This window comes from Triturus cristatus, chromosome 4_1, assembly GCF_964204655.1.
Source record: "Triturus cristatus chromosome 4_1, aTriCri1.1, whole genome shotgun sequence".
In the NCBI taxonomy this organism is placed as follows: domain Eukaryota; kingdom Metazoa; phylum Chordata; class Amphibia; order Caudata; family Salamandridae; genus Triturus; species Triturus cristatus.
The window spans coordinates 823044257-823069835 of record NC_140585.1 but is presented as its reverse complement, the minus strand read 5'-3'; the positions used below and the strand labels follow the sequence as shown (position 1 = coordinate 823069835).

Below are 25579 nucleotides of genomic sequence, written 5' to 3'. Positions count from 1 at the left end.
GAAGATTGGCACATCACTTTCCCTCGAATGTCATATTATCTTTTCCATTGTATTGTTTATATCCCCACCTTCGTAAAAGCAAGGGGCGATCTCCTGAGAACAGCAACTGTTTGGATCGATGGTAATAATCAGACATGATCAAACCAGAGTGTTTACAACTGAAAATAAATTTATTTTGTGCTCTAAATTTGTTATTCCATGACACACTGCTGTATTTGTAAAAGTGTAAAATGCCAATAAACAGAACTTACCAAAAGGGGGTCAAAAGCAGTGATTCTTTGAAAATTGCACATTAAAAGAAATCTTCAAAGAAAGAGCACCTGATGTAGACTGTGTGGTACTCACAACATGGAGCACGACCAGATAATGGCGAATGCCATCTTGGTGGGTGAGGCTCTGTGGACCCAGTGAAGGATAATCCATGGTCATCATTAGGTGAATTATTATAGGGGTACAGGCCTATACATTGTTTAATTTCCCAGAATGGCACACCTTGTTTTTGTGTACTATGTGATGTGGGGTGGGGGTAGGAGGGGGGCAGACCAATATAATTCTCTCTTTCTCTTGTTACTAAGGGACTCAGAGGTTTTCAATACGGACAAGTTACTGGCAATTCCTGGGTGCCTGGAGGGAGATGCACCTGGATGGAAGGGAGTACTAGTTCCACCCACCTCTATACAGAATACACACAAGCTTGAGAAGTTACATATGATAATGCGGAGTACGCTGGAAAAAAGTGGCAGCAAATACCTATCTAAAATGAAATTCGATAATAATCCCTTGCTGTTTAGGACTGAATGGGGGATGCGGCATCCTGTCATATCAATATAGCGCTTGGAGACAGAAGCACTGGCAGACTTGTTTGAGAACTGTGATTGGGGACCAAACGCATAATTATTTTAATGAGAATCAGGAAACTGTAGGGGACAAATTTATAGAATGGGACACCTTCAAGGTGGTCATGTGGGGTTTAAGTCTGAAAAATTTAAATAGTGCTAAGATTTCCCTGGGTCACCAAATAACTGCAGCGGAAGCAGAACTAAGGGACCGCAAAATGAGGGCGGTAGTCAATCGTTATTTGATGGCCACAGTGACAGAAGTCAAAAATAAACATTAGGCATTGCTTAGGAGATTAAAGGACAATGATTAATACAGCAAGGCAGCACAGAGAAAACAACAGAAGTTAGCATGGCTGACATGATCAGACACCAAGAGAATACCAGAAAAGACAAGTAGACGTTTCCGAGCAAAGACAAGGTAGTTGAGCCTGTAAGCAACACTCCTTAAAGCAATTTAGAGTCCAATAATTCAAACAAACTGGTTTTCTTCTTTTATTCCTTTAATCTTGTCTGTTTTCATTAAAAGCACCAGGATAAGAACAGTAGCCAACACGTGTTTCGTCTCGGGTAAGTTGCCCGGCGACTTCCTCAGGGCTTAGAGTTATAATCACTTAGAGGGTGTGTATTATATTGGTCCGCCACACCTCTAATATATTATTGGTGTGAATCCATGCATTATTATTCATAAATGTACAGAAATCTTGAACAAAAGGAGAGTACACCGATCGTTGCCAATAACCAGTTAGCGTGACACGCTAACTGGTTATTGGCAACGATCGGTGTACTCTCCTTTCTTGCTTTCTCTCGGATTTAGATATTGACCTTCCCTTTCATCTGAAATTTTGATCGGGACTGTGAAATTGTTCAAGATTTCTGTACATTTATGAATAATAATGCATGGATTCACACCAATAATATATTAGAGGTGTGGCGGACCAATATAATACACACCCTCTAAGTGATTATAACTCTAGGCCCTGAGGAAGTCGCCGGGCAACTTACCCGAGACGAAACACGTGTTGGCTACTGTTCTTATCCTGGTGCTTTTAATGAAAACAGAGAAGATTAAAGGAATAAAAGAAGAAAACCAGTTCGTTTGAATTATTGGACTCTAAATTGCTTTAAGGAGTGTTGCTTACAGGCTCAACTACCTTGTCTTTGCTCGGAAACGTCTACTTGTCTTTTCTGTTTTTCCTGTTGTCATCTTGGTGACGGAGGAATATTGGAGCATAGGTGGCTGCTCCCTTTGATGTTTCCTAGAGCACTCTTTGAATATTGAGCTATACTATTGACAGGAATTTGGATGTGCGCAAGGTTGTAACCCTGCCATGGTTCGAAGTTATATTACCAAGAGAATACCAATCTACACCATTACAATTACTATGGGGAATATAGCGCAAACTCAATCAGAAAAAAATGAAGTTTTTGTGGGGTACTACAAAAGTCTATACTCCATGCCCATTAATTAGGATTGGGGGAGGGGGTGGGGGAGTTTCACTTATGATAGCTTAGCTTCATAGAAGACATAGTCATGCCCCAGTTCAATACTCTCCAACGTGACATGGTGGATGCTCCCACTGGGGTGGAGGAGATAAGTGAAACCATAGGGCAACTTGCCAAGGGGAAAGACTCATTGGAACGAATGCCTTGCCCCCTGAATTTTACTCCACATATAAGAATAACATCTTATAGACCACTCACTCAAACTCGAAATACTAGATTATGGAGAAACTCATCACCAACAGAATTGCCCTCTTGATCCAGGGTTTGGTAAATCAAAATCAGTATGGATTTATTCCAGGATGACATTCTCACCCAAGGAGCCTGTTCTCTGTGCTTCACATTGTCCAAGATCGGGCCCATGCATCAACAGTTGCCTCCTTAGATATACAGAAGGCCTTCAATACTCTTTTTTGGTCATATTTATTTGCCATTTTGCAAAAGGTGGGGATTGTCTTCTTAAAGTAATAAGGCTACTGTATACCAGGCCAATCCCCAGGGTGTGCACAGGACAAAACCTTCTCAAATAGATGGGCCTTACATATGGAACTATGAGGGGTGTCCTTTCTCCCAATGATGTTTGCCTTGGTGATATAGCCATTAGCATGAATGGAACGAGCTGAGGAGTGCGCTGTGCAACTAACATGAGAAACGCACATAATTTTCTTGTATGTTGATAATGCATTAGTGTACTTGAGGGACGTTACACACAGTCTCCCTGGAATTATGCTTATTTTAAAGCTTCTCGAGAAGGAGTATGGTCCTTAGGTTAACTGGAACAAATCTTGTGTTTCCCCTCCGAAACCTATCTTAAACTTGCCTGATATAGAAATTGTGGAAGCCGCACACATTTAAGTAACTAGGGTCCATATTTACCGTGATACAGAACTCCTTCGGGCAGAGAATTAAATAAAGCTATAAATAAAATGGGACAGAATCACCCATTTTAGAGTAGGCTCCCTTTCGCATCACTGGGTTGCATTGCGATTGCCAAAATGTGAATTCTACCATGAATAGTGTTGCGATTCCTATAATGCTTTGAAAAACTCTTTTTTATATATAGCTGAATGGTATCTTGTTATACTTGATCGGGGGAAACACCAAAAAAGAACAGCGACTGGGAAGGCCATGATGCCTTTGAAAGAGGGTGCAATGGAAGCACTCAGTTTCGAGGTGCACTACCTGAATTAACACAGCTGATATGGCCGATGCGCTGTTTGGGAATTGAGAAAGACCATGAGAGGTGTGAGATACAAACTTCCCTCTGTACAACACTGTTAGTTGGAGCCCTGCTGGTCACCATAAGATTGAATAATTCACACCCCAGGTCTCTCAGCTTGGCTAGTTGCTTATGGTCTTGGTATGTTAAGAGAGTTAAAGATGCAAATATATTTGCACTTGAAATAACCATATCGTATGTTATCTGTCTTTGTATAGCCCACCCTCCCCCATGAGGGTATCTTGATGCTTCACAGGTATGTGAGGCTAGTCCCCCTGAGGAAGACTTACTTGAAGAGCTAGGTCTTCAGTTTCTTGTGGAATTCAACAAGAGAGGAGGAGTCTTTGATGTGGAGTTTGACTGTAGTGTGGTGAATGCATTATATACAGGTGCAGATAAAATATGTACAAATATTCATAATAAATTGACAACAATAAAGGTCAGAGCAAGACTAATCGGTGTCTCTGGCGACCAGCAGAAATGCTCATTATTCAAAACCAAGAGACTCAATATTGCTGAACCAATACACAACGCCGACGTTTCGACCCTGAAGACAGCCTAATTCATAGATGTCAGGGTGGGTCTTTTTCAAGGCTAAAAGGTAGATGTAGACAGCCCAATTTGAGGCTTGAATTCCTCAAAAACAAACTCTTCTTCTTGAGTTAAAAGAATATCTGATCTGAATCAGTGACCAGCACGGTCATTATTGTCATAATTGTAGGAACGGGGAATTAAATAAATTATCCCTTGGTCCAAAGGCGTGTTACTTTTTGCTGAGTGATGCGTCCTCCGTGGCCGGCAGAATAATACATTCACCACACTACAGTCACTGAGCACTTATTTCACTTAACTATATGTCACTATATTTTTTGACAGCCTGAGAAATTTAACTAAATAAATATGATGTTTGAATTTGACATAAAAGAAAAGCTTTGAATGTGTTCCTTTTGGACGTTTATATCAAGTGTATAATGTTTTGAAGAAATCAGCTTGTACCCGACGGAACCACTGTAGTTTTGTTGTTTGACATCCAGGTTCTGAGGGACACAGGGTTTCCCCATTGTTTTGTATGAAGTGGTTGGGTATGAAGCCTGACTGTGTGATGTTGAGGAGCTGATGCTTGGCGAGTTGGTCTCAGAGGTGTCTGTTGATGGCTTTTTCTAGGACCTTGACAGGGTATGGTAGGAGGGAGACCTATCGGTAGTTAGTGTGTTTGGTTGGGTCTGCTGAAGGCTTTTATAGGACAGTGTTGACCGCCATGTGATTCCAGGCTTCTGGGAATGTTGCTGTGTCATTGGAGGTGCTGAGGATGGGGGTGAGGGCCATGCTGATGGGGGGTGGATCCTTTGTTGAAGACTTGGTGGGGCAGAGCCCTGAAAAGGCTCCAGAGTGGATTGTGGTGGTGGTTTTGTCTGTGGTGCAGGCGTTCCATGTGTTCAAGGTGTATTTTCCGTTCCTGAGCTGTACACTCACGGCGATGACGCTAGGGTCAGGTTGACGGCTGAAGTTTTTGTATAGGACTGTGATTTTGCTACTGAAGAAATATGAGAGGTCTTTTCACAGTTCTTGTGATAGGGTGATGTTGCTGGCTGCGACTACTTGTGCAGTGAAGTCTTTGATAATTAGTTTGATCTCTTTGCGGAGGTTGGAGCTGGCAATGATGTGGTCTTCTGCTTGGTTTCCCGGATTTGCTAGTGATAGCGCCTAATGGGAAGACTTAAAGGTGTCTTATCCATGCCTTCTTGGCTTCTTCACTTATGTACAAGATGTCTGCAGTGCCTTTTACACATTCAGAGTACTTCTGTTTATCAGCTGGCCTGGGTACATGTTCTTGGCAGTTTGCTCTGCTTGTGTGGGGCCAATGTATCGGCACATGCTGAGAACCATTCATTAAAGTTCTGTAAATTGTGATGTACAGCCCAATTTAGAGACCTGCTTAGGGCATACAATAACAGCTCCTGGATGGAAGTGGGTGTTGAAGTGATATGACCCCTACATGCAAATAGGATTTTGTGAACATTTGAGATGATTCAAGCTCAGTATGCGATACCGGCTGGTCTGTTTATGGCTCATAAACCTACATCAGAGCTGCTGGCAAAACATGGGAGATTGAGGACACAGAACTCATTTCCCATCCCCTACCCTAGATATGTTGGAGAAAAAAAAGTATCCACCAGTATATGCAGACCATAACCAGTTTACATACTGTTATTGCAAGGACTTATCACAGCTGAAATCAAAGTGGGAGCAAGGTGTTAATAAGGAAATTACCGAAAAGTCTGACCTGGGGTCCTGGAATACACCAAGACTGTTATGAGAAATCCCAGCTTTAAATTTAAACAACTGAATTATTTGCACCTAGTTTATTAACCTCTTTTACAGATTGGCCAAAACCTAAGTGTACCCGATGACTGTTCGATATATCTGCAGGAGAAAGCAGATTTCTACCATATGGTTTCAGAGTGTGACCACATCAGTAAATACTGGGTGAAATTACTAGACATTATATAGAAAGTCTCAGGTAAAAGCATTGTCCTGAACACTGTGAAGTGTTCAAAAGGTCAAATGAAATGCCTCAAAATTATTAAAACAAGAATGCAGATTTGGAGTCCTGCACTAGTGATAGCTGAGCGAAAGCTGATCGAATAATAGTCATGGGGCGGAAACACAAGTTGTTAATATTACTGGTCTTCTTGTCCTTCATTGTTTTCCCTTCTCTCTCCATCTTCCCCCCTTGTTTAGTGCCATGAAAGTCTCAGATGTAAATGCAAGAAGCAGTGAATGGGGTTATTTTTGAGGAATCAGTTCCCTTTCCTTTTACTTTACCACATCACACATCTTCGGCATCCCTCCATGGACATGGGCAAGCTGCTCGCACAAGCCAGTTAAGGGGAGGGGAGAGAATTGGGTAGTTTGTTACAAGGGTGTGACAAGATTTTGTTAGTTCTACTAGACTTGTGAGCTATTCTTTGTCAATCATCAAAGTAAGGGATGCAGTGGTGATATGATGAATGTCATTTGACTAATATTCAATAAAAAAAAAAATTAAGACAGAAAAGAAAAGAGAAAGTTTTCATGGATATACTTTTCTGCTTGGTCTCCGCTTTTGCCAGACTTCTGAATTGCGTCCTTTGTCTGTTCTGAAGTTTGATGTTCATTGTTTATTGTTAACTGGAATTGTCAAAACTCTCAGAACTGAACACACGTGTGCCCCTGAAGCAGTCGGAACAAACGAAGCAGAAAGGTTTCTGCATGGCTTGCAGCCTTAGGGTTTGGTGTTTTGTTATTTTTTCTTGGAAGAAAGTAAATAAAATGCAATTTACTGAATTCAGCAAAAAAACGTAACAGAACCTAGTCTGAAGGTGGAAAAGACCAGTGTGTCAAGTATAAAAGTCACCTCATTGCTCTACAACAGGTCTCTCCACCTTCTCTGTAATAACAACTACTGATGTTCAGTGAAAATCATCCTGAGCTTCTATTAATATTATTACTATTGTAATATTGACCACTCCAGACAAATTATTTAGTGGCCACCATATACAAGATTACCAGCAGCGATTACGTCAGGCACTGTTGATAGCAGTAATGTGAAAAAGTATCTGTCAATGTGGAATGCATAACGGCTGTTGCTGCAGTGCTGCTGGCAACACTGTTATATCATTAGTAAGACGTCTCCCCAATGCTGCAAGATTTATCACTCAAATATCAGCTTTAAATAGATTTTGGAAATGTCTAAAAGCATCAGCTTATGAATTCTGAAAATATACACATGTTCGTGTTGAATACACACTTTTTAATGTTGGTATACATATATTAAATCAATCAAGCAAAAGCTTCTAATTTATTAGGTTGGCCTGCAAACAAGAGAGCTGCCTATATTACAGCCCATTGGTTTCCAACCTGTGGCCCCCAGACCGCTCAGGGGTCCATGACACACTCTCAGGGGGTCCGAAGGCAGCAGGTTTAAAAGCACTACAAAGTTCCTTGTATAACCAGCAGTTATCAGGCCACAATAAAAGTGTCAAGATAACTCTTGGAATTAATGTACCTGCTGAAGAGAGATGGGAGTTTTGTCTAGTGGCAGCTTTCACTCATCTATGGTAGAGCAGATGGTTAATATGCCTGCTGCAAAGAGGATGTACCATGCATTTTAAAGAACAGTATTTTACGAGTGTATCTCAGTGGATTAATCCTTTTATCACAGAGATTCTTTTGTTACCGTGCAGTTCATAAGTTACAATCGTAATCAAGCACAGTGAGCTATGAACTGCCATTAAAGAGCTGCATGCAAACTGCATGGTACAAGTTTGTAAGTTACGTGTTTTTTCCCAGTCTTTCATTATCCTGAGGCTGCTAAAAAAGCTTTGTTTGAGTAGAAATATATTCTTATTAAAGTCAACGCAAACCACTGTGTTATGTTCTGAATCCTGAGTTAGTGCTTCTCCAGACCAAGCACTCTTACAAAATGCCTACCAGTATGGATGACATGTGAATCCTACACCTTGTGCCTTATGAAACATTTTCTGTACACTGATTTCCACATGTATGATTCATTTTCTCTATATGTGTGTGATGTAAAGTGCTCCAACACCCTACACTGGTATTAGTGGTACTATAAAACAAATCACATACAAGTGACAGAGAGTCTATGGAGAGATGAGAGGCCCAATTGGAAGGTGATAGTGAGGGAATCATTGAAGAGCCCCAACAAAAAATGTTGTATCCTGTTGCACAGTAAGGACATCATTTACTATGCGTTAAAAGCTAATACAATTGAATATATAATGACAAATGTGATGTACAATGCACCATTTCCCCCCAGATTTTCTTTGGGTGAAAGCCCATTAAAGCCCCCCTTTGAATATTTTTCAAAATAAAATTATAACATATTTAGTCATTCGAGTATTTGTGTAGTTTTTGAGAATTACTATTTTAATGTCTGAAATTTAAATTTTACATATTGCTTGGGGGTCCCCGGCTTTCAGCAGTGACTCAGTGGGGATCTTCATGAGTCAAAAAGTTGGGAACCACTGTTCTAGCCTATAAATTAAGTAGCTGGAGAGTTGCCACACAACTCACGATCTCCTTGGAGGCACCTGCACAACTAACTCATTTTTAGCCACCAGAGGGCGCAGAGGCTTAAAGTAACACATTTGAGAAATGTACATATTCGTTGAAGTGCAATATTTTGATTACAAAGTGCTTCCCTTACAATCCAATCCCTTCATTGTAATGAATTTTAAAAAAATACACAATTTGACTTACTTAACTCCGTAACGGTCCCTGAACATGATGTGGTCCCGGTATGTGCGGTTGACATCAAGGTCGATTTGTCGGATATCGGGAGATAACAGCCTCGCTCTTAGTTTCAAGATCTGTCAAATCAAATATTTTAACGTTGTTAAAAGTCATGACCGAGTTAAACAAACTACCACCGAATGTTAGTATTTATTGGTTACTCTGTTCTGTCCATAATGTATTGAACAGAACCAGACCGCTGCACGCAACAAAATACACAGTTGAAATGGCCAACCAATACACCGAAAAACACACACCTCTCACCATCACACCCCCACATGGCGCAGCTTCCGATGATGCAACGTTTAAAAGATTTTTTTTTTTAAAGTTCGACTAATTCCGCAGAAACACAATTCCGACGAAAAATAATACATATTCATCTGCGGTCAACGCTCAAGTTAATTAGAAACTGTGTTTTCCATTTATTAGTCATATATTGAAAACAACTATTAGTATTACGTTTACTTTAGCGGATAAAGAAGCCTAAAACGTCAGCACAAACTGAAAACATTTTTGGTGGAATTGGGTCCCCCAAATGTCTTCATTGTGGTGCATTGTTTGGTCAGATTTGGGCAGGAAGACTTCACATATTAGAGATGGATGGCTCCGGAGACAATCATTTTGTACAAAAGTGACCTTTCGTCATCTAAAGGGAGCCGAGAGTGCTCCATCTTTGCTGACAGCGAGTTCCCTGTTAAAACATGATCTGGTCTCTTGTAAACACTTTTGGGGTCTCTCAGACCCATCAATCAGCATAACCGGACGGACTCCGTGACCATTAACAGATCAGAGACGAGGAGCAGGCGCCGTACATCATCCGTTACATTCAAACTCCTGCAAACACGCGTTTGCCTCCCCGGAAACGAGAGAAACACGCACTCCTAAAGGCAATCCCTGTGCGTCTCCCAAACTTCAGAACGTCACGGACACCAGGCATCACCCACCTGGGCATACGGGCGCAAGCTTCCCTCCCTCTCACAGACACAGGGAGACACCAGGTACCACCTGGGCATGCGGACACAAGCTCCCCTCCCTCTCACAGACACACACAGACACACAAGGTACCACCTGGGCGTGCAGATGCAAGCTCCCGTCCCTCACACAACAGACATGGGGAGAACACCCGGTTCCACCTGAGCATGCAGACGCAAGCTTCCATCCCTCACACAACAGACACAGAGAGACACAAGGTACCACTTGGGCATGCAGATGCAAGCTCCCCACCCTCACACAACAGACACCAGGCACCACCTGGGCATGCAGATGCAAGCTCCCCTCCCTCACACAACAGACAAAGATACCAGGTATGCCTCACCTGGGCATGCAGACGCAAGCTCCCCTCCCTCACAGAACAGACACAGAGACACCAGGCACCACCTGGGCATACAGATGCAAGCTCCCCTCCCTCACACAACAGACACAGATACCAGGTATGCCCCACCTGGGCATGCAGACGCAAGCTCCCCTCCCTCACAGAACAGACACAGAGACACCAGGCACCACTTGGGCATGCAGACGCAAGTTCCCCTCCCTCACAGAACAGAAACAGTGAGACACCAGGTACCACCAGGGCATGAAGACGCAAGCTCCCCTCCCTCACACAACAGACAAAGATACCAGGTATGCCTCACCTGGGCATGCAGACGCAAGCTCCCCTCCCTCACAGAACAGACACAGAGACACCAGGCACCACCTGGGCATACAGATGCAAGCTCCCCTCCCTCACACAACAGACACAGATACCAGGTATGCCCCACCTGGGCATGCAGACGCAAGCTCCCCTCCCTCACAGAACAGACACAGAGACACCAGGCACCACTTGGGCATGCAGACGCAAGTTCCCCTCCCTCACAGAACAGAAACAGTGAGACACCAGGTACCACCAGGGCATTAAGACGCAAGCTCCCCTCCCTCACACAACAGACAAAGATACCAGGTATGCCTCACCTGGGCATGCAGACGCAAGCTCCCCTCCCTCACAGAACAGACACAGAGACACCAGGCACCACCTGGGCATACAGATGCAAGCTCCCCTCCCTCACACAACAGACACAGTTACCAGGTATGCCCCACCTGGGCATGCAGACGCAAGCTCCCCTCCCTCACAGAACAGACACAGAGACACCAGGCACCACCTGGGCATGCAGACGCAAGTTCCCCTCCCTCACAGAACAGAAACAGTGAGACACCAGGTACCACCAGGGCATGAAGACGCAAGCTCCCCTCCCTCACACAACAGACACACCAGTCACCACCTGGGCATGCAGATGCAAGCTCCTCTCCCTCACACAACACACACAGAGACACACAAGGTACCACCTGGGCGTGCAGACGAAAGCTCCCCTCCCTCTCACAACAGACACAGAGAGACACCAGGTACCACCTGGGCATGCAGTTGGAAGCTCCCCTCCCTCTCACAACAGACACACAGACACCAGGTACCACCTGGGCATGCAGATGCAAGCTCTCCTCCCTCTCACAGACACAGAAAAACAAAAAGGTACCACCTGGACATGCGGATGCAAGCTCCTCTCCTTCTCACAACAGACAGACACACCAGGTATCACCTGGGCAGGCAGTTGGAAGCTCCCCTCCCTCTCATAACAGATACCACGGACACCAGGTACCACCTGGGCATGCAGACGCAAGTTCCCCTCCCTCTCACAGACACAGGGAGACACCAGGTTCCACCTGGGCATGCAGACGCAAGCTCCCCTTCCTCGCACAACATACACAGAGAGAAACCCGGTACCGCCTGGGCATGTGGACGTAAGCTCCCCTCCCTCCCTCACACGACAGAGACACCAGGCACAACCTTGGCATGCGGACACAAGCTCCCCACCATTTCACAAATGAAACAGAGAGACACCAGGTACCACCTGGATATGCATATGCAAGCTCCTCTCCCTCACACAACACACACAGGGAGACGCCAGGTACCACCTGGGCATGCAGATGCAAGCTCCCCTCCCTCACACAACAGAGACACCAAGTACCACCTGGGCATACGGTCGCAAGCTCCCCTCCCTCACACAACAGACACAGAGAGACACCTGGTACCACCTGGGCATGAGGACGCAAGCTCCCCACCCTTTCAAAACAGACACAGAGACATACCAGGTACCACCTGTGCATGCAGATGCAAGCACCCCTCCCTCACATAACAGACACAGGGAGATACCAGGTACCACCTTGGCATGCAGACACAAGCTCCCCTCCCTCTCCCAACAGACACAGAGAGACACCAGGTACCACCTGGGCATGCAGACGCAAGCTCCCCTCGCTCTCACAGACACAGGGAGACACCAGGTACCCCCTGGGAATGCGAATGCAAGCTCCTCTCCCTCTCACAACAGACACAGGGAAAAACCTGGGCATGCAGACGCAAGCTTCCCTCCCTCTCACAACAGACACAGGGAAACATCTGGTACCACCTGGGCATGCAGACGCAAGCTTCCCTCCCTTACACAACAGACACACACAGACACCAGGTACCACCTGGGCGTGCAGACGCAAGCTCCCCTCGCTCTCACAGACACAGGGAGACACCAGGTACCAATTGGGCATGCAGATGCAAGCTCCCCTCGCTCTCACAGACACAGAGAGACACCAGGTACCAATTGGGCATGCGGTCATAAGCTCTCCTCCCTCACACAACAGACAGAGACACCAGTTGACACCAGGCGCCATCTGGGCGTGCAGACGCAAGCTCCCCTCCCTTACACAACAGACAGAGATACCAGGTATGCCCCACCTGGGCATGCGGATGCAAGCTCCCCTCCCTCACCCAACAGAGACACCAAGCACCACATGGGTATGCGGTCATAAGCTCCCCTACCTCACACAACAGACAGAGATACCAGGTATGCCCCACCTGGGCATGCGGACACAAGCTCCTCTCCCTCACACAACAGAGATACCCGGTACCACCTGGGCATGCAGGCAAAAGCTCCCCTCCCTCACACAACAGACACAGAGACACCAGGTACCCCGGTGGCATGCAGATACAAGCTCCCCTCCCTCACACAACAGACACCAGGTACTACCTGGGCATGCAGACGTAAGCTCCCCTCCCTCTCACAACAGAGACAGAGAAACACCAGATAGCACCTAGGCATGCGGACGCAAGCTCACCACCCTCACACAACAGACACAGGGAGATACCAGGTAAAACCGGGGCATGCGGACGTAAGCTCCCCACCCTTTCACAACAGACACAGAGACACACCAGGTACCACCCGTGCATGCAGATGCAAGCTCCCATCCCTCACACAACAGACATGGGGAGAACACCCGGTTCCACCTGAGCATGCAGACGCAAGCTTCCATCCCTCACACAACAGACACCGATACCAGGTATGCCACACCTGACCATGTTGCGGGTTTTGGCCAGCAATGCCAGCGACCGGACTTACAAATTAAACAGGGTCAGGCTAAGTGCAGATCCCTTGGGGACGCCGCAGCGCAGGGAGTGCATCTGGGAATGGAAGGGGGGCATGAATTGAAAGGATCTGTCGGTCAAAAACAATGTAAACCAGGTGAGGGCTTTGCCAGTGATGCTAATCTCCCGGAACCAGAAAAGCAGGATGCTGTGAGAGACCATGTCGAAGGCAGCATTGAGATAAAGCAAAATCAGTGCTGGCGTTCTGCCCTCATCCAAGGATGCTCTGAGTTGCTCAGTAACTACCAATAGAGCTGACTCCGAGCTATGGCGCGCCCTAAAGCCAATTTGAGAGGGATCTAGTATGGAGCAAGATTCCAGATGCTGTGTCAAGTGGTGTTCAGATGAGATTACGTGATTTTAGCTAAAAAAGGAAGCAAAGAGATCGGACGGTAATTCTCCGGTCTTGAAGCATCTAACGATGGCTTTTTCAGTAGTGGATTGACTTTTGCATATTTCCAGGATTGGGGAGACTCTGTCAACGATAGAGAGAGATTAAGGAGTTCCAGACAGCTAGGTAAGAGGCAGTCTTGGAACTTAAGGAAGAGTTGCAGTTTAAGGGGTCATCTGGAGACCCAGATTTTATCTTGGTGAAAAGGGCCTGGAGGCCTTGGATGGTGATTAAGGGGAGGGAGTGGATCTCAGTGCCAGCAAGATCACCTTCCAGGGGGTCCAGTGCATCGCTCTTGGAGTAGAAACTGTCATAAAAGCACTCTACCTTGTTGATAAAATAGGTGGCCAATACCTCACATTGGGCATTGGATGTTATGGTGTTTTCGAGTGACAAAGGGGATTTCACCATATCCTTTAGCAAAGAGAAAATCATTTGAAGGATTATTGCTAGTCTTGATTGTATTGGCAAAGTAGGCGGCACGGGATTTCCGTATCAGTTTATGATAAGCTATAATGGCCGTTTTGTATCCGAGTTTAGCAGTGGGACTATATGAGCGTCTACAAGTGCTTTCTAACACTTTGCAGTTCTTCCTAGCTGTGGTGAGTGAGTCATCGAACCAGACATTGGCCCGAGCTTTCTTGGGATGAGTCCATTTGGCCCGGACACATTTATCTAGAGCCTGATAGACCCACTCCCTGAATCGGTCATTTGCTGTCTCGATGTTAGTGTGCAATGCCAGCTGTATGAAGCAGAGAGTGTCTTGGAAAGTAGAGTGATCCAAGTTATGCCAGGGGCGTTTATTTATAGGATTGCGAAGGGCCAGTGGTTTAGGGCCTGGGGTTTGGAGCCTGCTGAATGTAGCGAGAAAAGGACCAGATTGTAGTCGGTCCGTGTCATGGGTAGGGGTAGTGGGACCTCAAGAAGCGAGATATTGGAAAAAAACAGGGTAGAGTAGGTGGCCAGCCTGGTCTGTGGGCCCTGGAACTAGTTGAGACAGTTGGCAGGCTGCCATATCACCTAGGAAGTTGTGAATTTCAAGGTCATTATGGGACTCTAGGTGGAGATTTAGATCTCCAATCTTAGTGAAGTTGGCTGATTTAAGCGCTAGAGTGTTGGCAGTATTGACTACTGCTTTTCTGAAAGGTTTGGACGGTCCTGGGGGACGGTAGATAAGTAGTCCAGAGAACGTGAAGTTATCAGTTAGAGCCATTTTAAAAATAGCACTTTCACAGTCCTGGATTGTTTCCTGGATAAAGGTACATGTATAAATAGCTTTATAAATCACTGCGATACCCCGCCTCTCCCGGACCCTTTATTCACATTTCTCATGGCATTACCTGGAGGTATAGCCAGGTCGGGGATGGCGACGGAATCTTGAGACAACCAGGTCTCAGTCAGGAATAAATTATCAAGAGACTGTTCAGACAGCAGGTCAAAAACTTCTGCATGATGCTTAACTAACGAACGGCAGTTTAAACTGCCGATTTTGTATTTGTATTTCTTCCTGCATGACGGGGTTCTAGAGCAGAGGTAAAACTGGAGGTTACATTGGCTGCAGTGTAAGGGGCCAGCTGTGGGAGACTAGCTATGGTTTCCACATGGAGGGGCACTCCTTTGCGCTTCAAGCAGAGCCTCGAACGAGTAGACTGACCTGTGGGGAGTCAAATGGGCATAGTGCCTGGCGACGTCCAGCCACGGACGAGCGCAGACGGGCTTTCACGCCCGCTGCTTGTCCGCCCTGCAGCGTGCATGAAGTATCTGGGGGGCACAACTGGCTTCTCCCAGGCTGGGCTAAGATTGGCTAGAATGGACCAATCAGAGCGGAGCACGCCATAATTTAAAACACCCACAGAGTGAATAAAAAGGACTAAAAATCGCAAACACTGCGTGCAAATCGAATAAATCAGACTCAGCGGTTCTTGTGCCGCGTAGTTCCTTTGTCACCACACACGCTCTCTAAGCAGCACGTCCGTGCTGTGGCGTGCTTGAAGTAACGGGGGGGCACAACTGGATCCTCCCAGGCATGTGGATGGAAGCTCCCCTCCCTCTCACAACAGACACAGAGAGACGCCAGGTACCACCTGGGCATGTGGACGTAAGCTCCGCTCCCTCTCACAACAGACACAGAGAGGCACCAGGTACCACCTGGGCACGGTCGCAAGCCCCCCTCCCTCACACAACAGACGCTGAGAGACACCAGGTACCACCTAGGCATGCGGATGCAAGCTTCCCTCCCTCACACAACAGACACAGAGAGACACCAGGCACCACCTGGGCATGCATACACAAGTTCCCCTCCCCTCAAAATACAAACACAGAGAGACACCAGGTACCACCTGGGCATGTGGATGCAGGCTTTGCTCCCTCTCACAACAGACACCGAGAGGCACCAGTTACCACCTGGACACGGTCGTGAGCCCCCCTCCCTCACACAACAGACACAGAGACACCAGGTACCACCTAGGGATGCGGACGCAAGCTTCCCTCCCTCACACAACAGACACAGACACCTGGTACCACCTAGGTATGCGGACGCAAGCTCCCCTCCCTCACACAACAGACACAGAGTGACACCGGGTACCACCTGGGCATGCGAACGCAAGCTTTCCTCCCTCACACAACAGACTCGGAGAGACACCAGGTACCACCTGGGCATGCGGACGCAAGCTCCCCGGCCTCACACAACAGACACCAGGTACCACCAGGGCATGCAGACGCAAGCTCCTCTTCGTCACACAACAGACACAGAGAGACACCAGGTACCACATGGGCATGCAGATGCAAACTCCCCTCCCTCATACATCAGAGACACAAGGCACCACCTGGGCATGCGGACGCAAGCTCCCCTCCTTCTCACAAGAGACAGAGAGACACCAGCAGTGGCAGCTCCTCCACTAAGGCGGATGAGTGCCGCCCCACTGCTCGTATAATTTTATTTTGTCCTCCTGCTGGTGCAGCTGGCATGGGGGGGGGGCTGAAGAGCAGGGAGGAGGGTACCACCCTCCTAAGTGCTCAATGACTGTTTGGTCAGCCCTCTCAGGCAGGCCAATACAGTTGTGCGCACTTCCCCTGTTCTCCATGCAGGCTGTATTACAGCCTGTATTGAGACCATGCCTTCACCTCCAGCCCCTGGCTGAGCACCATGTCACGGTGCTTAAACCAATGAATGCTACATTGGAGCATTGTGATTGGCTGCGGGGAGCCCAGGTGCTTCCTGTTTCCCCAAAGAAGGAAGAGGACGCAGGAGCGGTGGCCCGCCAGCCAGCCGGCCAGAAGGCAAGTGTTTTTTTTTTTTTTTTACCCGATCCCCTACCCCTGCCCCTTCCCCTCTGTCTGCCACTTCCCCCTCACCCTCCCCACTATAGGTGGGAGGTAGTGGCCGCAACTGGACATCAGGTACCACCTGGGCATGCAGACGCAAGCTCCCCTCCCTCACACAACAGACACAGATAAACTAGGTACCACGTGGGCATGCAGACGCAAGCATCCTCCCTTACACAACAGACACCAGGTACCACCTGGGCATGCAGATGCAAGCTCCCCTCCCTCACACAACAGAGACACCAGGCACCACCTGGGGACGCGGACACAAGGTCCCCTCCCTCGCACAACAGAGAGAGACACCAGGTACCACCTGGGCATGCAGACGCAAGCTCCCCTCCCTTACACAACAGACACAGATACCAGGTATGCCCCACCTAAGCAGACAGATGCAAGTTTCCCTCCGATACATACAGACAAAGACACCAGGAACCCACCTGGGCATGCAGACACAAACTTGTCTCCCTCACATAACAGACACAGATACCAGGCAACACCCACCTGGGCTTGCAGATACAATATTCTCTCCCTCACATAAAAGACTCACACACCAGATATCACCCATATGGGCATGCAGAAGCAAACGTCCCTCCCTCACACAACAAACACAGGCACCAGGTACCACCTAGACATACGGACGCAAGGTTCCCTCCCTCACACAACATACACAGACATCAGATACCACCAGGGCATGTACAGGCAAGCTTCCTTCTCTCATTTACCAGACACAGACACCAGGTACCACATGGGCATGCAGACGCAAGCTTCCCTCCCTCACATAACAGACATACAGCAGACAGAACCAATGTAAGCTTCCTTCTGAGTGTGTGCATGAAGGTATGCATGTTGCTGTAATGGTGTGCCCTGAGATGCAGTGTGACAGTGCTGGTGATACAATGAGTGCGTGTGTTTGTTTGTTTGTCTGTCATACATATATTTGTGCGCTCTACACACAACTTTCTGTTGGGATTGCTTCCTCTACTCGAAGGTCCGAAGGCATGGCAGCACAGGCAAGCTTTAAGTTCACTGACTTACCCCCTGCTCTATGATAAAAGGTTACATTAAACTCGTCTAGAATTAGGGTGACCAACCGTCCGTAAATTACACGGAACGTCCGTAATTTGGACCGCATGTCTGTTGTCCCGGAGGATCCCTTTTACAGACACCTTTTGTCCGTAATTTTGGGCCTTGTAGGGAGCAGAGCTGTTCCCCTGGGAGAAGTCTCAGCTCCCTGATGGGGCCATTTCGCACTCCTCTGGGCACAAGAGCAGCCCCACCCCGCCCATTGTTATTCTGTCTGCGGCAGATTGTCATTGTCACATACAGAATGACAATGGGTCTGTTTGGGCTGTTACAGCATGTGGTGGCCTCCTCCTGCCGTGGTCTAGGGCAGGGCATTCTGTTAGGGTTAGATGGAAGAAATGTACAAAACAAATGTACAAAGTTAAAAAGAAGAGGTTATAGTTCTTACACAATCTCATTATTGCAGAGCTGAAACATTTTTAATATTGTATACAATGAAGCCATAGATGCTGCTCTTTAAAAATGTATTTTATGCAACTGACATCAATTGACAAAGCCAATAGTCATGGCTTGTTGTAGGTCTAATGTTACTGGATGCAATGATAGAAACAGCAAAATACCAGTTGGGCGGCACATTATGCTCAGCACATATTTTTAGCTTAGGTGTTTCAAGCCACGCCCTTAATTACACCAGACACGCCCCTTGGAGAGACCCCCAGTTTTTTCATCCCACTTAAAGCCCTGGAAACAACATAATGTCACAGTCACCTCACATCCTGGCACTGTGCATCATGCAGGACTCATGAATTCCAAGTTTTCAGATTGCCTACGTGCAGGGGCATAGTGAACCCTCTCCCAACCCACCCCAACCCAACCTATCCCACCCCACACCTTGCTTTAGGAACTACATCTAGGGTGAAGTTCTTGATAGGCCTCTTCCGTCAGCAACTGGATGGATGGGTGGATGGGTGACGGGTGGATGGAAGGATAGATGACTAAGTGAAAGGGGAATGAAGAGAAAAAGGGAGGATGGAAGGAGGAGTTAAAGCATGGATGAATGTTTGGTAGAATGGATGAGCGAAGGGTGCATGGATGAGTGAAAAGGAGAATGTAAAGATGGATGAGTGAAAGAATGCATACATGAGTGAAAGGGAGGTTGGAGAGCTGGAAGAATGAATAGATGGATGAGTGAAAGGTTGAATGGGTGGACGGATGAGTGAATGGGTAGATGGATGAGTAAGTGAAAGGATGGCTGGATGGGTGAGAGGGTAAATGGTTGGATGGATGAGTGAATGGATGGCTGGGTAGAAGAGTGGTTGGATAAGTGAAAGGATGGCTTGGGTGAAAGGATAAATGGTTGGATGGATGAGTGAATGGATGGATGGATTGGGTGAAAGGATGAATGGATGACGGATGGATGAGTGAAAGGGTAGATGAAGGGAGGGTTGAGTGAAATGATGGATGGAAGGATAGATGATGGATAGGTTTGCAAATGCTTGAAAAGGTTTGGATATGGATGGGCACACAGATGGAAGGACAGAATGAATGGCGGAAGACAGAATGATGGATGAAAGAATTAATGATGACAGAATGGAAATTTGAAATGGTGGATATCAGGGGTTTGATGGAAGGATGAATGGCTAGATCCTTGGACAAGAGAGCTATTCTGGGGAGGGTTGTGATAACTTACTTTGCTTTCTTGGTGCTATAAGAGCTTTAGTTCAAAGTGGGAGGTATTTAAATTTTCTGGCTACTCCCTTGCCTAGGAGTTACTATTCTGGATTTGCTGTGTGCTTATGTATGGGATCTATACATCATGCATATGACATTTTGAGTGACACCCAACTGCTACCTGAATGTTACACTAGTAATTGTAAATGTTTGCATGTTTTGTTGTCTCAGAGTGCCATGAGCTGTGCTTGAGATGTATATTGTGTTTGTAGTAATAGGCAAGGCTTCAGAAATAAACTATGTTATAGTTTAAAAGCACCTTTGTGACTTCCGTCACCTTGTGCAACTCTGTGCGAAGCCCCCATAAGCAAAGTCAGATTCCATATTTTAAGTTCCACTTGCTGAAACACCCATAATGCGTCCCTATAGTGTTTAATCTTCGCCGGTTCTTCCGTGTCGCCGCACACGGTGCACAGCATTGGCCACGGCCGGGCCGCCTAGTGTTAGACCTCGAAAAAGCCTTCGATAGTCTGGAGTGGGGCTACCTGGTGGCAACACTATCGCATTACGGACTAGGCCATGGGTTTCTGCAAATGGCGGCGCTCCTCTATAAGAACCCTGTGGTCCGGGTGAGGACTGGCCCGTATATTTCCGAGGCCATCTCGGTTGGCCGAGGTACTAGGCAGGGGTGCCCCCTCTCACCCCTCCTTTTTGCGCTTGCCATTGAGCCCTTGGCGGCCACCCTGCGGAGGGTGTTGACGGACGGCATTCCAATGGGCGACGCCACCCACCAGGTCTCCTTGTACGCGGATGACCTCTTGATTTTCGTGCGGGACGTGGCGAATATTTCAGGAGACCTTGAACGGGTTCTCATGGAGTTTGCAACGCTTTCCGGGTTAAGGGTGAACGGAGCCAAATCGTGTCTCTACCCGTTCCGTGTTGATGCCCTGGATCCCCGGTTCCAGCTTGGGGGTGTGCCTGTCCGGTGGCAACCGGACACCTTCCGTTATCTGGGTATTCAGGTGTACCGGCGGCCCGCTGACTTGGTGGAGGGCAACTTGGGCAGGGCGGTGACGGCGATCAGGGCCCAGATGCGTTTCTGGGGCACCCTCCCCCTTGCGGTCACGGGTCGCATTGCACTGGTCAAAATGGTGGCCCTGCCCAGACTCCTCTACTATTTTGCTAACCTGCCGACCTACATCCCGGTGTCCTTTTTCGCCGCCTTGGAGCGCTCCCTTCGGGATTTTGTGTGGGGCACCGCGCGCCACAGAGTGGCGCTCTCTAAGTTGTACCTCCCCACGGGTCAGGGGGGACTCGCGATGCCCTGCTTTGCGCACTATTACCTAGCAGCACAGCTGCAATGGGTGGCCAGGTGGTTGGCCGACCGGGAGAGGGATGACACGGCATCCATGGAGCCACCGCTCCCCCTGACGGATATTATCGCGTTCTTCCACCCGACGGCCAGAGTGGTCAAGCCGGGGCCCCTTCTAGTGGCGGTGGCCTCTAAGTGCTATCGGCGTGCCCTCTACCTGGCTCGGTTGCATACCCCATATGCCCCTGCCATGCCGATTGAGGGTTCACCTAGCGGTCGAGGGATATTGCGCCCGGCAGAGCTTGCCGACTGGCATGCGGTGGATATCTGTACGCTGGGGGACCTCTACCGCGATGGTGTGCTTATACCGTTCGCTCAACTGGCGGAGGAGACGGGGTTAGCGGCCGGTCAGTTCCTCCGTCACCGCTCGCTAATCGCGACGCTGACGAGCCGGTGGGGTGCTCTTCAGGAGGAACCGGCACAACACCTCATGATGCAGTACCTCCACGTCATGGGACGGGGCAGTCACATGATTCGCTGGTTCGCGGCCTCCTTGCGCACGCTGGTGGCGGCGGACCTGTCTCCATTACGGGGTAAATGGGAAGTGGATCTGGACCGCCCCATGACCGACAAGGAATGGAGAGATACGTTACGGGGGCCCACACGGGTCCCCAGGAACCTGCGGTTTCGCCAAATCCAGTACTTCATACTGCACAGAGCATATCTCACTCCCGACTCCATCAATCGCTATTTCCACCGGGCGGACGCTGAATGCCCACGCTGCAGGGCTCTGGATGCTGGACTGGTGCACATGTTATGGAGCTGTCCAGCACTCGACTCATACTGGCGGACGGTGCATGGAGCGTTACGTACTTGCGTCGGTCCGCTGGCGCGGCGGGACTGGCCAGCCTGTCTGTTGCACTTGTTTCGTAGAACCCCCCCCCACGAAGGTTGCCTGTCGTTTCCTCGACCTGGGCCTGATCGTGGCGAAGCGGTTAATTACTAAGCGCTGGAAGACGGCTGAGCCCCCCTCGGGCGCAGGCGTGGCGGAGCTCCCTGCTAGTGTGGGCGGGGGCGGAGGGTACGGCTCTCTTGCGAGAGGAAACGTTAGGCCTCAGACGCACACCCATAGCGAATCAATGGGACGTACACTTGCAGGTCCTGATGCAGCTGGATGGGGATGCCCTGGGCCTCTGTGGGACACATACTGCGGAGCCACTTCCTGGAGGGGAGGGGAATGGAGGTGAGCCTGGGAGACCCACTCTGGGGATTGGCGGGGAGGTCCTAGCCGAATCGGGCGGATGTGCGGACAATGACACTTGCCTTCCATAGAACGATATGTCATGAGGGATGGGGGGGGCCGGGTCGGGGGGGGGGGTATCCTGAGGGTCGTATGGTCTAAGATCGAACCTGCTGCTGCTGTTCTGTTGGGCTTCTGTTGTTTAACCTGTTCTCTTTTACCCCATTTTTGTTGTTCAATGAATATGTTCAAATTCGGGCGGTGGCCCTGACACTTATCAGTTTGCATCACTCCACGCCTCGTAGTGGCGATGGATCCCGCGGCTCACCGCATTCACGACTGACGGATACTCCTCTGAGTACCAGACTCATTGCCTGTGGGTTATTACATTTATGATGTATGCTATGTCTAAATTAACAAATGCTAATAAACAGATTTCATAATAATAATAATGCGTCCCTATAGTGGATTCATCACAGCAATCCTGCCTTTAGTTCAGCCATGCGTGTTGCTTTACATCTCACAATGGCACTCAGATGTGAGATGCTAGTAACAAAGTCTATCCGAGCAGATCTTCCTGACCACTTCTCTCACCAAACATGCCTGCTCAGGACCATGAGTTGTAAACAAAATATCAGACTGGACAACCCAGTGCAGTAACAATATAAATAGATTATTACCACAAAGAGACCTGCACAGTTGCACAAAGCTGCACGCATACTGAAAAACCGTGAAGTGCACGATTGTGTCAACCAAATATAAACTTATTTTGACTTGTACTTAAGTGGTTATCTATTTACTTACTTTTATACTATCGTTCAACTTCCTCTAATGTGTCTGTAAAACTTACCTTTTGTCCCAAAGTTTTGTCCTGAATTTTGACCTTCTATCCTGAATTTGTCCCGAATTTTGACCCTTTTCCTGAATTGTTACACTTACCGTCCTGAATTTGCACTCATGCCAGTTGGTCACCCTATCTAGAATACGTTCACACTCTGTGTAGCATGCTTTGTTACTACACGGTTAAATAGAAACCTCACATCTTGGCACAGCCAATGGTGATAACTGTGCTCTCTCTCAGAAGAGGACCAATAGCAATACAGATGACGACAAAATCGCAAATGTAGAATGTTCGAGACTTTTGTTTGGTGTCCTCAGGGCTTTCAAGAAGAGTAGAAAAACACGGGGGTGGTGTGCTCTAAAAGGGGAGTGGCCTACGCAAGTAAGGGCAAAGCTTAAGCATGGAAACAAAAATCTGTGCTTCCTATAGTGTGCTGCCCTACTCATATTGTGCTGCTTCTGTGCTTCAAGTTATTGAATGAAGATATATATAACAATAACTGACACACACTTAAAACAACCCAGAACTATTGACGTTGCCAACTTTTGCTACCTGTATAAGATTGAGCAGCAACAATGATTCTGCTGGAAATAACATTGAAAATGTTTCAATTCTGAAATGACGAGACTGTGAATTAAACATTACCGAGGTCTGTGGAAGGGGTAGTAGTCCTCGGAGTGTATCAGCCACTCCCGTTTTAGTCCCTCCACACCATATTCCTCTGAAGTCTATGTTAGTCACTTGCGCTCTTTTCCTCTTCATGTCTTTCTGAAATCCTCCATCTGTGTATCTCACACCTCATTTCTTTCCTCTTCAGCGCCGTCTTATCACTCTCCACTGTATGTACTTCCAAGCATTCCCTTTACTTCATCATCCCTCGCACAGACAAACCACACACACTCCCCTCTAAGCACTGCATCTTCATGTACTTACTCCTTGTCAGTATTTGGACTACTGTTATCGCTTTCATGCACACCTGCATAGAATCATAGTTGCAACTGGAATATGTGACCACTGTTCTGTGGGCTCTGCAGAGAGGCCAATGATTGGATGATCATGCATTCTGAACACCTTTTTAAACTGTAACAGCCACTGTGAGAAACCTGCACTCCCTGCAGCCTCAACCCCAGAACTCTCAATCGTAGTCCATTATAAACACATGGATAGGACACTATCTTAAGTATCCACCACACAAGAGTGATATGCTGCTAAACAAAACTACAGAAACATAACTTCCAAGGAATAATGAACGCCCTTACAGAATGGAAGACAAAGTAAAACGTGAAATATAAACAGGAACTACATGGCTGAATTGGATCACCATAACGATCTGTACTTTCATTGTTCAGACATCGAGCACTATTTTTGTTTGTAAAGTCAAGGACATGATCTCAGGGCCCAATAAAGACCGCTTCAATGTTAGCTTTTAATTACTACCCAGTCTGAGACCCGGAGGGACCCGGCCCACTTAACGTCCTCCGTGCCTCAGATGCCATCTTGTGCTTTGCTTGTTGAAAGGTACAGGCAGATATCTCTCATTTTTTCAATAGTTCATCAGTCTAAAGCATCTTACCTTTCTGTCAGATAGTCTGGCAGTAAACAATCGACTACATAAACAAATAAATCTAACAATCTACCAATGAGCAACAAAACAAAGAGAAATCAATATCTGACAAGCTTACCGAAAAAAATACCTTGCCAGGAACACGCATAACTGAAGCTGTGTATGACAACTGCACCAGGCTGAACACATCGAGATAAATAATTGGGGGTACCCTGACAGCGTCATCTATATTTCATGATGAAATGCTTTTTAGTTACAAGAAAATGTTCAGGAGGCTAGGAAAGGGCAGTTTTCCTGACCACAAAAGGAGAAAGGAAACACAATATATAAAATACAAGCATTGGCAAAGCCAACTGGTCCCGTCTATGCGAGAGCTTTTGTCTTCGGCCATGTGTTTTAGCCATGTTGTATACCAGTGTGGCTGCTGCACAGCATGGCTAAAAGTTTGTGGTGTTAGGTGGGGTGGGGTGGGTGGGGTAGATTCGGGTAGATTTGAGTGAGGTAGATTGGGGTACAGTGGAATGGGGTTGAATGGAATAGAGTGGAGCAGACTGGGGTATAGTGGGGTAGATTGGGCCAAAGTGGAGTGGGGCAAAGTGGGATAGATTGTAGTGGGGTAGGTTGTAGTGGTGTAAAGTGGAGTTAAGCAAGGTAAATTGGAGTTGAGTGGGGTGGGTAGTTTTGGGTAGGGTAGACTGGGGTGGATTAGGGTAGAGTGAAGTGGGGTATTCTGGGGTTGATTGGAGTGCAGTAGATTGGGGAAGAGTGGATTGGAGTGGGCTAGGGTGGAGTTGGGTAGAATGGGGTGGAGCTGGGTTGACTAGAGTGGGGTAGAATGGAGTGAACTGGAGTGGGAGAGATTGTGGCAGAGTTGAGTGTAGTAGATTGGGGTAGAGTGGAGTGGGATAGATTGGAT

At 47.6% G+C, this 25579-nt stretch overlaps 1 protein-coding gene across 3 annotated transcripts in view; it reads right to left on the bottom strand.

The window, feature by feature from the left end:
* Positions 1 to 25579, bottom strand: part of USP6NL (USP6 N-terminal like) — a 1094021-nt gene that overhangs the window by 231926 nt on the left and 836516 nt on the right. For all 3 annotated transcript variants that reach the window (XR_014981357.1, XM_085653483.1, XM_085653482.1), the window contains exon 7: positions 8824 to 8933. Coding sequence is in view for 2 of the 3 variants with exons in the window: in XM_085653483.1 (XP_085509609.1) it covers positions 8824 to 8933 (110 nt within the window). In the remaining variant the exon portion in view is untranslated. The remainder of the gene's footprint in view (positions 1 to 8823; positions 8934 to 25579) is intronic.